We start from the raw sequence: 14,951 nt of genomic DNA, 5'->3' as shown, positions 1-14,951 counted from the left end.
AAGACAGTGCTATATAATTCCCTCATAACTTGTAATGACCCCAAAAAACATCAGCACTACAAACTTTATTGCAGCATCCTAAAGAAGGTAATAAATAAGTCAAAAAATGTGTGCATTAAGGCTGAAATTGATAAGTCTGACAACAAAATAAAAACAATTTGGAATGTAATAAAGCGGGAAACTGGCAAAAAAATGGGGAACAGGACACCCATAGAACTTAAACAAGGTACCAATATTGTAAACAAACCTGAAATGGTTGCAGAAATCTTCAACAGGCACTTTTTGTCAGCAGCAGAGAAGACAGGCTGTAAAGGCTCTGTGGATGAGTCATTGGCTCCTCTACAGAAAGCTATCAGTAATAGACCCCCACAGGTATCCTTATCTCACGTTACAGTAAAAGAGATTGAAAGAATTATTACCTCATTACAAAATAAAAAGTCTGTAGGTGTGGACAATATTTCCTGTAAAATATTGAAATGTTGCTATAAATATATAAGTCCAGTCTTATGCAACATATTCAATGCTTCGCTGCAAGAAGGAATTGTCCCTGACAGGGTAAAACTAGCTGTAGTTATACCACTCTTTAAAAAGGTGAGAAAGACAATGTTACAAATTATTGCCCAATCTCCCTTTTAACTATCTTTTAAAAAATTCTTGAAAAACTGATGCACAGGTTGATTGTCAATCATCTCAGCTTCCACAATATCATAAACAAAAGTCAGTTTGGTTTTTGTGCAGGTCTTTGTACAGAACAAGCAATATTCTCTTTCACCTTTCAAGTTCTGGAAGCCATGAACAAAAAGATGTCTCCAGTAGGTATTTTTTGTGGTCTCTCTAAAGCCTTTGATTGTGTAAACCATCTAATTCTTTTGAAAAAAGCAGAATATTATGGTTTGGGTAGTACCATTGGTTCGTGGCTCCAGTCATACCTAAAGGACCAAAAGCAGACTGTAATGCTGAATGGCACATCTGAAGAACCTGCCTCATCTGAGTGGGGCACAGTAAGTTGTGGTGTGCCACAAGGCTCTGTTTTGGGTACACTGCTGTTTCTCATCTTCATTAATGATCTCCTACTTTGTTCTGATACAAAGAGTAAATTCACTCTTTTTGCAGATGACACTACAATTCTAATTGATGATTTTACAGACAACAAGCTTGAACAAACTACAAACAAAGTTTTCAATGATATAGTAAATTGGTTTTCTTAAAATGGTCTCTCACTCAATACAGATAAAACCCTTTATATGAGATACCATACTCCCCAAAGAAATCTGGAAGAAGTTAACATTAAGTGTAGAGATCAAGCAATACAAAAAGTTGAGGTTACAAAATTCCTGGGTGCTTATATAGACAGCAAATGTAATTGGTCGACACACATTCTTCATCTTTACAAAACACGTAGCTCAGCAATATTTTCACTTGGGGTTATTGCTTCGGTGGCTGATGTAGATACCATTAAGGCTTCTTACTTCGACTATTTTCATTCATTAATATCATATGCTATTATATTCTGGGGGAACCAACCTCTCACAAAGAAAATTTTCACTGCACAAAAAAAAAGCCATCAGAATAATGAGTGGTGTCCATCACAGACACTCTTATAGATGCTTGTTTCGAAAAATGAGGATCCTTACCACTGCCTCTTTGTTGACCTTTGTCAGTAATAACCCTTATATCTACAAAGATAACAGCCAATTTCATGACTATAACACAAGGCCCAAAAACAGTTTGCACATTGAATTGAAAAGTCTCTCTATGGTTCAAAAAGGAGCTTACTACTCCAGTATTAAGCTATTTAATGCTCTCCCACCACACATCAAATGCCTTAACAATAGATTGCCAGCATTCAAACAAACTCTCAAGGAGTACCTGATAGAGAAATCTTTTTATACAATTGATGAATATGTGAAAGAAAATGTATACAATCACTAAACTTGCAAGTGTTGTATAAATAGTGTAATTAATTTTGTTTTGAATAGGCACATGAAAATTGTTTATTTGCATTTCTGTATTTCCCTTGGAATAGTGAACTTATCTTGATTCCTGTATATATTACACATCCTTAACATGTGAAACAAAAACTTTTTGTTAGTTGAATGTGCTGATGTTTAGTTGGTATCTTATTTACATTGTATCCTTTTGTTGCATTTACGTAAGATATATTTCAGGTGTGTACAATCAGACACATGCCATATCATATATATATTACTTATCCTCTGTTTATTGATTGTGCTGTTGTCTATTGATTTTATTTACATTGTATCTTTATTGTAAGTATTTACACAAGTTATGCTTGAACTATGTACAATTTGACATGTTCCATATCCTTGCGATTCACTCGCTTCCAGGATCTAAGGAACATGAAATAAATAAATAAACAAATAAATAAAGAGATAATTGTTTCTGAGGAAACATGATTGGTTGTTAAGGTATTGGAAACTGCAATGTTCACGGGCTGCTATTCTTGGTCTCTGTGCTGAGCGTGAGATTTTTATCACCAACATGCAATTCCACTTACCTAATCACTACAAAACTACATGGATGCATCCATTGCTCCAAACACTGGCATCTCATCGACCATGTCATCACATCCTGATACCAAAAACAGAAAAACAAGAATAGTGTCTGGTCTGATCACAAACTGCTGGTTAGCCACCTGAGGATCCTCATCCATTGTAAAACATGATCCTACTTGCCAAATCCTTCCAGGACAAAATTAAACATAGACAGCCAGCAAACGTTCTCTTGGAAGACACACTTTTAGAATGACTTAATGAGTCACCACAGAAGTGTCATTCACCAAAAATTACTCACTAAAATCAAATAATAGTAATTTATGCTCAGTACCGAAAGGATGGCAATCCACACAACAACTGTAGGTATCTGAGCAATCCAAGCATAGAGAAGTCATGAATTAAATAAAAAGAAATGTCCTAAATGAAATTTTCACTCTGCATCAGAATGTGTGCTGATATGAAACATTCCTGGCAGATTAAAACTGTCTACTAGACTGAGACGTGGACTGGGGACCTCAGACTTTCATGGGCAAGTGCTCTACTGACTGAGCTTCCCAAACATGGCACGCAACATGTCGTACAGCTTTAATTCTGTCAGTTCTTCTTCTCCTACCTTCCAAACCTCACAGATGGTCTCCTGCAAGAGTTGCACTCCTGGAAAAAGGATATTGTGGAGACATGGCTTAGCCACAGCCTGGGGGATGTTTCCAGAATGAAATTTTCATTCTGAAGTGCTAATACAAAAGTAGAGCACTTGTCTGTGAAAGATAAAGGTTCTGAGTTCAAGTCTCAGTCCAGAACATGTCGACTTTGTCCCGAGCGCCTCCCCGACCTTAAAAAACAGATTTCTGAACTACTGAGCTCTGGCATCATTGAACCCTCTGCCAGTAGCTGGTCTACGCCCATACATATGCCACGTGCGGAGACTACCGTCGACTAAATGCACGAACAATTATGGACACCTACCCCATACCCAACATTGCCTGGTACTTTCATATCAGCACACACTCTACTGCAGAGAGTAAAAATCATTCTGGGAACACAGCAGATGAACAGGAATGGGCTGTTTTAAAGAACACCATCAAACAGATGCAGAAGAGGTCATTGGTTTTGACATGAAGAAGAAAGTGACTGGTTTGATGATGATAATGAAATGGTTAAGAATCTCATAAGTGTCAAGCAGAATGCTTACCTATCCCTTGCTCAAGGTGCATCCTCCATGGAAAAGGAAACATGCTTTCAAGTGATGAAGCAAAAATGTCAAACTGAAATAAGAACAATCAAGAACAACTGGGGGCAGTAAAAAGCCAGGGTACTCCAAGTGTGTCAGACACCAAGGACTTGCAGAGCTTTTACACTGGAATAAAATAAATATATGGTCTATTCATATCTCATCAGGAACCCTGAAAGGCACCGATAGTACGACCATCCTCAGTTATGGTCAGGACATCTTGAATTGCTGGAAAAAGCACTTCAGCTCACTCTTAAACTGTCGTTCTACTGCTGCTAATTACTTTCTCAAATATGTCCCACAACATCCAATACAATGTTGGATAATGGTCCCACCAAAATTTCATGAATTCAACAAGGCTCTAGATAGTATGAAACCAAGAAAGGCACATGAGCCTGTCAACATTACTCTCGAGATCATTCAAAGTGATTGCTTTAGCTCTAAAAACTGGGCTCTTCTCCCTGTTTCTTCTAAAGTGAGCTCCACAATTGTCACCATATTTAAAATATATATATATATATATATGACTGAAGTGTATGTTTGGTAATTACTATGTTATATCCATTCTCTCTGCAGCTGGTGCAATTTTTGTTAGAATTCTGTTGAATCATCTCCAGACTCTTTCCAAGACTATACATTTTGAATCTCGGTGAGGATATGAAAATCAGCTAACAAGTTAACATGACACTGAAAGAATTGTGGAGGTAGGCAAAGAGTAGGATATGTAACACAGATTATCAAGGACACTGCATGATGGCAGCCTCTCTCTAGCGGAAAGGAGCTGAACAGCTGAGTAGCAGGATAGTCAACACTGTAAAAAAATGATAAAAAGACAAGAATTAATTAACTGGGTTTTAAAAGCTTTGGCAGAGGGATGGGGGTGGCAGAAGTAGATTGTACTGGAATTAATAAACCAGTAAACACAAAATATAAAAGTTGTATAATGTTTAATTAAATAAATTTATGAACTAGGTTTAGAGCATTTAAAGTGTTTGTCTGGCACATTCAATAGAGAATACAGGTAATAAACATGGCAGATCTCGAAATGGAAACACTGACAAAAGTATGAAAATCTGTGGAAATTATCAGAGCAGGAAGTGTAATCCGCAAAATTAATGCAAAGAAGTTGAGAAAAAGGAGCCAAACACTGGTAAAGAAAACAGGAATTTATGGGTGTAGTGAAAAGGCAAATATCACAACATTCAGATTGTGCTTGTGTGAGAAGATGCTTGGACATTGTACCTGCAGATACATGAGAGAAGCTTTTCCTCAATTTCTGGAAGCTAAGTAACTGTGATCTTCAAAATTATTATATATTTGAATGTATGAATATGAATTTTGTCAAGGCAAGGTATACTGATGATCCAGAGAGTAGTAGTTAGCAGACAACCAACATCTACATGGTTATTGTAGGTGAAGCAGATGTTCAGATTTGTGAGAAAGTGCTTATAACAATATTCGGTATAAGCAATGAATGACTATCTGGTGTGATTCAACAAAAGAAAACATCTAGAACTCCTGAAGTAAGTTTCTGTGTTTGATAATACAACAAAACATTAGACATACATTCACAAGGAGAGATTTATGTAGCCCCAAAGCCAAGGGTTTAGTAGAGGGGCAGCATGCTCCTCAATTTTTATCCTGCCCCTATTTCACTTCTGATTTTGGTTGCAATTTTTGTGATGAAGAGAAAATACATTACAACAAGGGATAACTTATTAACTAGAATATGCATTTCTGTTCATTAATATAATACTGTGTGTCTGTCAAAGAGGTAAGATAAAATCCCATATCTTATACCCTTGAGAATCACTGAAATAAATGCAGCAAAGAGGACCGGAAATTTGTACAGGCTCTTATAAATAGTTTTCCTATTTCCTATGCAGTCAAGTCTCTATTCCAGGAAAAAGATTCCCAACATGAAATATTTGTATACACATCTAAACATTAGCTAGATGTACAATCTTCTTCAAGATTAGCACAAAGACAGCAATAAGGAACACCTTTAGCTTTGGCATGTGTCGTACAATATTTTATCAATTTTTCAATATTGGCTTTACAACACCATGTAGTGATACCTGTTAAGTTTGTTTTCTATCTGAGAAACACACCCAGAAAAAGAATGAGCTAGAAGCAAAACTGAACTTCCATGTTAAACAAGCTAGTGCTGTCTATGGAAATCTGAAACTGGATACAGAATATTTAAAAACTAATAATACTGTTATGGTCAATGTTTTAAACATGCATCAGTGTCTACCTATTCCCTATGCCCTACTTGTCTGCAGGAATCGCATTCTACAAACACCAACTGTGACATTTCACTTCTACGTACACAATGTGTCTAATACATGCCAGCTGGGTTGGCCTAGCAGCTCTAGGCGCTACAGTCTGGAACCGCATGACCGCTACGGTTGCAGGTTCGAATCCTTCCTCAGGCATGGATGTGTGTGATGTCCTTAGGTTAGTTAGGTTTAAGTAGTTCTAAGTTTTAGGGGACTGATGATCTCAGAAGTTAAGTCCCATAGTGCTCAGAGCCATTTGAACCATTTGTCTAATATGCAAAATGTTTATATAAAAACAAAGATGCTGTAACTTAGCAAATGAGAAAGCATTCGTATGTTGATAGACACAATAAAAAACACACACACAAATTTCAAGCTTTCACAACCCAAGGTTGCTTCATCAGGAAGGAGGGAAGGAGAGGGAAAAACGAAAGGATGTGGGTTTTAAGGCTGAGGGTAAGGAGTCATCCCAATCCCGGGAGCGGAGAGACTTACCTTAGGGGGAAAAAAGGACAGGTATACACTCGCGCGCGCACACACACACATATCCATCCGCACATATACAGACATAGGCAGACATATGTAAATGCAAAGAGGTTGGGCAGAGATGTCAGTCGAGGCAGAAGTACAGAGGCAAAGATGTTGTTGAATGACAGGTGAGGTACGAGGGGCGGCAACTTGAAATTAGTGGAGGTTGAGGCCTGGTGGGTAACGGGAAGAGAGAATACATTGAAGGGCAAGGTCCCATCTCTGGAGTTCTGATAGGTTGGTGTCAGTGGGAAGTATCCAGATAACCCGGACGGTGTAACACTGTGCCAAGATGTGCTGGCCATGCACCAACGCATGTTTAGCCACAGGGTGATTCTCATTACCAACAAACACTGTCTGCCTGTGTCCGTTCATGTGAATGGACAGTTTGTTGCTGGTCATTCCCACATAGAAGGCTTCACAGTGTAGGCATGTCAGTGTGTCAATGTTTATGTTGACAGAGTAAGTAGCTGATGGGGAGATACATGCCATTATTTCATGTCTTAAGCAACATATTATGGCATTGATTCCCAACAATATACACTACCTTGCAGTGTATTCAGATTCTTGTTTTGGCCAAGCTTCGATTAGCTTAGCTTCAGTTAGCTTTTGGATGTACTTAACAGTCAGAAACATAAGTTTGTAGTGTCTGGTCATATTTATTTACCCTGTGAGCACAATATTGAGTTAACTGAGAAAAAGAAAAGATAGGTATCTTTCATTTATATTCCAGATCAGTTGATGGAATTTGTTAAAAAGACAAGGGTAATAAAACCTTTTGGTGTTGCAAAAATGACAATTGTCATATTTACTACTGTAAAACCGTTGCTTGGTAAGATACTGAGACAAACACTATCTAAAAAAAAAAAAAAAAAAAAAAAAAAAAAAAAAAAAAAAAAAAAAAAAAAAAAATCAGGTAGGGCTTCCATCACTAATTTGATATTTCCTTTCAAATATGATGCTCCAAAACTTACAAAACCTGCAACCAAAAGATTGACAGGAATTAACTAAATTATAAAGCACCAGTTCACCAAGAGCATAACAGCATCTGATACATATTGTGAAAATATTAATTACATTGTATTGTTTGATAAAACTGATTATTGTTAATCAATAATGTTTTTTATGGAGCAAATGCATTTAAAATACATTAACCCTATCATATTGTTTAAGGCTAGAAAAATACATTTTACTAGACTTAGTGGTAATTTGTGATTGTGGATGTTTGAGAATATACAAAAAAAACTAACATACTATTGTTCTTCTTCATTAGCAAATTATTATTTCTCATGTTAAGTTGCATTATAAAAAATATGACAGATGTAAAAGACTAACACATCCTTTCTTTATGAATTTCTATTATAAAAATAACAATAAAATAATTTGATATGTTTTAACAGTCTCATTTATAAGAACCACTTTTTCCACATTTTTAAAAACTCTAAGTTAGTCCATTTTTTTGGACTTGTTTTCATATAACTGCAGAATTATGCAAGTAAATGTGTAATGTATAAATCCACAGTGGCATAATGCTGCCCATTATGCCAGGTTGGAATGATACAGGAATAAAGATTCTTTCTTTTCTAATCAGCTGTGACTACCACATGATTAGGCTGTGATTTTTGGTTCTATGTCGAAAAAGTAAACAGTAAGTAATGAAATTTGTGTCTTAGAATCATTGTCACACACTGTGAATGTAAACACTCCACATGGATTAGGTGAATTTTTATTTTTGAGACTCTCACAGACAGTTATTGTTCCAATGCATTACAGACACTACATAGTTCTATAGATGTTTCACTTAATCTAGCTTGATGAGGAAATTGCTGTCAGCCCATCTGTTTTACCTTTGACTGAAGCCTGTTTCACTCTTTGCCTGGGCTGCTCTTTACAGCTATATTATAAGTACTCACTTCTTACTTGTAAATTCAGCTCCATAGGCTGGGAGGGAGAGGTTGACTGTTCCAGAATGATGCCAATCATTGATGAGACTGGTACCTTTCTTATACTGTATCAGATAACCAATCAGGGTGCTGTGTCCATCAAATGGAGGATGCCATGATAAACGAACTGATCTGCTGTTTATTTCGACCACTTCTATGTCAAGCGGTGGATCTGGTGGCTCTGAAAAATGTATCAAACTGTGATTCTTAAGACACAAATGTATGAATGAACTGAATCTACATGATCACTAACACATTAAAATATTTTGTATTAGTAGGGATCTACAGCCTCCACATGTTTAATAAACATAAACATGGTCTGTAGTAGGTTGTAATGTGATTTTTATTTAATCATAAAATTAGCTTGGAAAAAAAAAATTGCTAATTGTGCGAAGAAATAAAAATCACATTACAGCCTACTAAGGACCATGTTTACATTTATTAAACATTAAAATATCTGCACTTCCTCAAATGAAATAAGCCAATGATAAATATTTGCAGCACATGAGCCAGATTACTTTAAAAGCTCGAAAAGTTAAATTTGTCCTTCTAGTTCTGAAATTGGGGAGGGGGGAATATTGGGAGACAAAATTTGCTGAAATAACAGAGAGGTTGGATAATCAATGAACGGATATGACTACTGTGGATTTTGCATTGGTATATAAAGAATGGCATGCAAATAATCAGTTTACAATTGCTCTATGAGTACCTCTGCTAGTATTTATTTTTGGTAGGGAGCACATTGTGCTCATGTGGGAGCGATCTAGATGGTTGTACAACAATAAACTGGTAGCCACATAGTGCTATGTGCTACATATGACAATTTTGTAAGGCCTGCGTATAATAGGCAACTATTAATATCACCATTGTCTGCCTTGATGTTGTAACCTGTATGTGTCCTAAGATCTGATTATGGCGGATTTAGTTTTGCCAAAACTGGTAATCATGGAATAAAAAGAATTCCTGCAATCTTGGCTACTCGTTTACTGTTCTACATTCATTCTTGGCTTGTCATTATCAAAAATTAATATCATTCTCAGAGAATATCATTACTTTATGTTAACTCATACACAAATGATGTTAGTGTTTTATATGGGCCTGATGTTCAGAAGGTTGTCAGCAAGAATAAACAAATACACAGATAAATTATATATTGTTGATTAATGTTGTTTAGTTATGATTGCTTATAATGATAGCAGCTAGTACCCCACACATAACCAGTTCATAAAAGCTGCCTAAATATTCCAAAATTTGTTCAATGCTTGTGAGGACAAAATTTGTTCAATGCTTGTGAGGATTTCCCTTCATGTTATGATCCAAAGAGTGTGATTTGTGAATGAGAACACGAAGACACTGTGTAATGGCAATGCTCAGTAAACTGTTTTAAAATATGCTCTGCAACAGTGCAATGATACTGATATGAATTGATCAAACAGTGGAAAGTCCTGGATGGAATAATAACAGAATGAAAAGGATTGATTGCTACTCAGCTCACAGAGGAGGCATCAAGTTGTAGACACACAGGCACAGTGAAAAAGTCAGCTGAAATATTAGCTTTTTACAAACTTGTGTCAATGTATATGTGTTTTCTATTGTAGTAGTATTTTTCATTGTGCCTGTTTGCAACTCACTGTCTCCTTGATGTGGCGAGTATCTATCTATCCTTCCCATATTGTTGATATGACTAGTTTTTACAACATGCATCTTCTGGATATTACAACTTCTCAAGCTAGAGTGGTAGTGGGCGGGCATTGGTTTAGGAATTTAGTTGGTTCATTCTACATTCAACAGATAAATCTTAGGAAGTGGATTGTATTAACTCAAGAAAGACTGCACAGACATTTAAAAAATAATATACATCATTACAGTTGGTCATTTAAAGGTGTCTATTCAAAAAACTGATTGTCTTTCCTTCTCATCCCATCCAGCAAGTCTACTCTGACACTGAGTTCTGAGTGACTTCTATACCCCTTCCCCTATACATCACCAGTCCTTTACCTTTACCCTTATTCCTTCTGCTTCAACCCTTCTGCCACTATCTCTGTTACATTTTCAAAAACTGAGTATTTTCAGTGACAAATACGTTGTCTGTCAGTTTATTTCCAGGGGAGGTTCTCACAAAGTTGTATAGCTGTGTATTTCACTATTTTCTGCAAAAAGGCTACACTCATGAGAAGAAAGTCCAAATCATTATCCTTTGTAGTATCGTATTGTGAATGCCTCTAAAATATGAAAATTCATTGGATTGTTGAAAACAAATTTCATCCATGTATTGTGGGGATATATTTAGCATTCCCAATTGATTAAACAGATTCCTGCAAAATGTACATACATGAACTGCCAACTTAACTCTAATTACAGTATTTTATTTTGTGTAATGAATAGCTTTTGTGTAAGTGAGAAGTTACCACAGAATTTTAAGCTCAACCAATCGAGGTGGTCCTTTTATATTCATTGGGAATGTTACAGTACCATGATTAAAAGCAGTGGAGGAATATTGTGCATTTTTTATGCTTTGAGTCTAATGTCACTACATAAAAATTGTATAGGTATGGCTAGTGATAACTGTCAAATAAAAGAGTTATTGTGTATTTAGTACATTTATATACTACACTATGTAGTGAATACTGAAGCCAGAAGTTGATTTTTCTCAATGCCTATTAAAACAGTCATTTAGGAGGACCTTAACTTTGAACGCAGTTTTATTTTGAGGGCAGCAAGATTTCTGATAGTGCTACTAAAGAATATAGCAAATAAGAATGACATTTTATGTTTATCATGATATTTAAACTTGTGTAAGTACACACAAGTAATAGAAGGAGTGATATACAAAGATTTCTAAAGGAAAGTAAATTGCTATTACCAAATTTTTAGCGTGACAAAATAATTTATTTTTTTGAGGGGTCAATCGATAGAAAGAAAAGAGGAAAGAAAACATAACCAACCTTGTATAGCCAGGTGTATAATAAGCTTGCTGTGACCAAATATATTGCCTGCCTGGCATGTGTAAAGACCTGAGTCATGCCGCTCAGCCTGTGCAATAACCAGCAGGGATTGCAGGCCACTATCTGTCTTGATTTCAGACATGCTTGTTCTGTCAACATTAAACAGCAAACTGTAAGTTTTTCTGTAGGTTTTCATAATAATAATCTCTCTCTCTCTCTCTCTCTCTCTCTCTCTCTCTCTCTCTCTCTCTCTCTCCCTCTCTCTCTCACACCCACCCACACACACACACACACACACACACACACACACACACACACACACACACAAATATCTCAGCTGTTTACTACATTCAATAACCACAGGGGTAAAATATAGTTTTTATGCTCTTAAGCTTCATCTTATATTTTTTACACAGAAACAATTCTAGTTTTACAAGACCTAACTCCTTTGACACCAAAAGCATAAAACCATTAGTATTGTAGTATCACACGGGAAGCATGCAAGGGATAAGATCCTGCAGTCGCGCTATTCATCTGTGTCTTCGGTGGCTCAGATTGATAGAGCGTCTGCCATGTAAGCAGGAGATCCCGGGTTCGAGTCCCGGTCGGGGCACAAATTTTCAGATGTCCACATCGAGGTATAACAACACCTGTCAGAAGCTGAGGTTGTCAGTTAGTCATAATTTATTCCAGGGAAAAGCTGCACGGTCATCAACAGTAACTATTCTTTCGAGAACAAGTTACTGTCTTCATATATATAGTTAAAGGCTACCCAGCCATTGAACTTCATCTGTGCAAATGCGCACAGGTTGCCAAACTCTTATGAGAATCACCAAAGCGTGCGCGAGTAATGAGTGGGTGGACAAATGTCTATAAGGTACAATACATATCTAGAATTGTGGACTGTTGGGAATGTGAGTCACACGGGAAGTGTGCAAGGGATAAGTTCCTGCAGTCGCGCTATTCATCTGTGTCCTGTGGCTCAGATGGATAGAGTGTCTGCCATGTATGCAGGAGATCCCAGGTTTGATTCCCGGTCGGGGCACACATTTTCAGTTGTCCACATCGAGGTATAACAACAACACCTGTCGGCAGCTGAGGTTGTCAGTTAGTCATCATTTATTCCAGGGAAAAGCTGCATGGTCATCAACAGTAACTGTTCTTTCGAGAACAAGTTATTGTCTTCATATTACTATTATCAATGTGGCTAGTTAATGTCAGCATCAACATTTGAATGTTAAAAAATAGGTTATTCAATTGTCACGCGTTCAAATTTATTTTAATTTTTTTAAAAATTGGTGGCCTTTATAACCAAATAATTACTTTTTTTTAACAAAAAGGAGTGAGTATTTATTTAGCATTCAGCAATGCAACAAACTAAGAAAGTATCCAACTAGACCAACTAAAAGCTCCAGTAAATAATATGCAATGTAAAATCAAAGTTGGCATTAAAGTATTTACTATGATAATTGAAACTGAAGTTATGAAATGGTCCTAATTATTGAAATATTCATTTATAACACTGCTGGTGATGAACCATGTTAATATGTTTCATTGACTCTTTTCCTTCTATTACCATTCTGAAGGAATTACCCTAGTAAGCAACTTCTTTTTCTAGTTTGATTGATGTAAAAATGAGTTTGACATTTGATTGGAGGAGGTTCTGTAGACCATCATATTTCTTGCAATACAACTTGACAGAAGAGACACATGAATATTGTGCCATGAGTACTGACTACAAATTAAAGCAAGAACATAATTTTACAGTAGTGAAAAGAAATTTATATGTTTGTTATATTTTATGAAAGCAGAGTAAGATAAATAACTGAACAATGTCAAGTTTGAAATATACTTGTCTATTTGATTGCCCCATTCTTATACAAATAAAAAAAAGTCTCAGAACTGTTATTTGTAACTGAGTAACTATTATGATACCTGTTTTTACAAGTCTTAGGTATACTGAGGAACAGACCTGTAATTGTGATTTAATCTTTGCCCATTAAACAGCCAGTCAACTTGTATGGGATGATCACCTTTAATATCACACTTGAGAGTTACTTGTTCTCCATGGCGAGCTGTTACATTCTTCTCCATCACATCAAAGCTCACAGGCTCTGAAAAGCAAAGTTGATTTGTCCTAAAGAGCAAAGTTCAACACCAATATAGAAGACCATACAAGCAACAAACAAAGCACTTTGTATTGACAAGGAAAATAAGATGACAATGGATTTACGTATTTACTTATGAACTACGTAAGCAAGAAAAAGCACAATACAAATAGCATACATATTATTGAACCAGAAGGCATATGTAAGTACTTTTAAAGCAGTTCATTTGTTTGGATAAGGAATCAGATAGCAAGTAGAACCACATAATGGAAATCTCTATTGGTGACGGATGGAAGGAAAGGCCATTTACATAACTAATTCAGAAGCAATGTTACATGTGAGAAGGAAATTGTTGATGCTGTTGGATGCTTTGTTGCCAGAGAGTTTTCCTTCAGTGTGGGGATTATGAAATGCAATGTGTGCAGCAGATATACTTTGCATTGCAGTTTCTTGAGATCTGCTACTATGTTAAAAAGAAATGTCCCACAATTTTTTGTTTCAGGCTTTACAGAATGTACATCAGGTTTCAGCTCTCATCACTTTAATTTATGTGTGTAAAAATGCAGTGTTATTCACTTTTCTACCTACTACACACAAAAATGTAAAGGCTTAAATAATTTTAAAAAAAGTAAAATGAATAAAAATATTTACGTATATGAAAATTACTGGTTACCAATTCACAATAGGTTTCAGTGTGGTGTAGATCCACTAGGAGGCAGATTTAAATGGTCAGTAAGCCATCAAAATCTGCAGACATAAATATAAGAAGTCATAAAAAAAGTTGAGTGAACTTTTTGTAATGAAGTGTTTCCTGTTTTTATTTTATGTTTTCTTTTATTTTATTTAAATAATTTTGTTGCTGATATTAAAGTTTATTTATCACCATGTGAAAACAATCCTTGAAACTTTAGCACACAACAAAGGTGTGAGGCGATGCAGGTCACTATAATATATATTTCAAAAGCAAAGCAATGTGTTCCATTAACAGTAGTGATCCCGAGACAAACAGAAACTGACTGTTGCACCAGTTTTTGTACACCTGGGACTGTGCACTACCACAAGATGTCACGTACAAACAGAGGTGGTAAGACGTATTATGCAAAGCTTTGGGATACCCCTAAATTGGTGGTAAGTATGCTTCCCATGGACTACAAATGACACATTTATTTTGTAGTAAATATATTTCACAAGCCCCTTCCAGAAACTACTTTGGTGGTAACCATACTTCCCAATAATAATTAAAACACCATTGTTTGGTGGTGTAGGATGTATAATAATTATGTGTTATTTATGATTGTGTATAATAATTATGTGTCATTTACGGTTGTTCAAAGCAGAGATCTGGCAGAAAAATACATGAAGACTTATTATAGGTTAAGTGAACATTTTAGAGACTAT

General features: G+C 36.0%; 1 protein-coding gene across 1 annotated transcript in view; it reads right to left on the bottom strand.

The window, feature by feature from the left end:
* Positions 1-14,951, bottom strand: part of LOC126094923 (Down syndrome cell adhesion molecule-like protein Dscam2) — an 873,814-nt gene that overhangs the window by 165,338 nt on the left and 693,525 nt on the right. Inside the window, exons 17-19 of the mRNA XM_049909573.1 lie at positions 13,418-13,559; positions 11,446-11,594; positions 8,471-8,681 (exon numbers count right to left, since the gene is read on the bottom strand). Of these exons, the coding sequence (XP_049765530.1) occupies positions 8,471-8,681; positions 11,446-11,594; positions 13,418-13,559 (502 nt within the window). The remainder of the gene's footprint in view (positions 1-8,470; positions 8,682-11,445; positions 11,595-13,417; positions 13,560-14,951) is intronic.

Source organism: Schistocerca cancellata, chromosome 1, assembly GCF_023864275.1.
Source record: "Schistocerca cancellata isolate TAMUIC-IGC-003103 chromosome 1, iqSchCanc2.1, whole genome shotgun sequence".
NCBI lineage: Eukaryota > Metazoa > Arthropoda > Insecta > Orthoptera > Acrididae > Schistocerca > Schistocerca cancellata.
The sequence above is the reverse complement of the archived record's forward strand: the minus strand, read 5'-3'. Positions and strand labels throughout refer to the sequence as shown.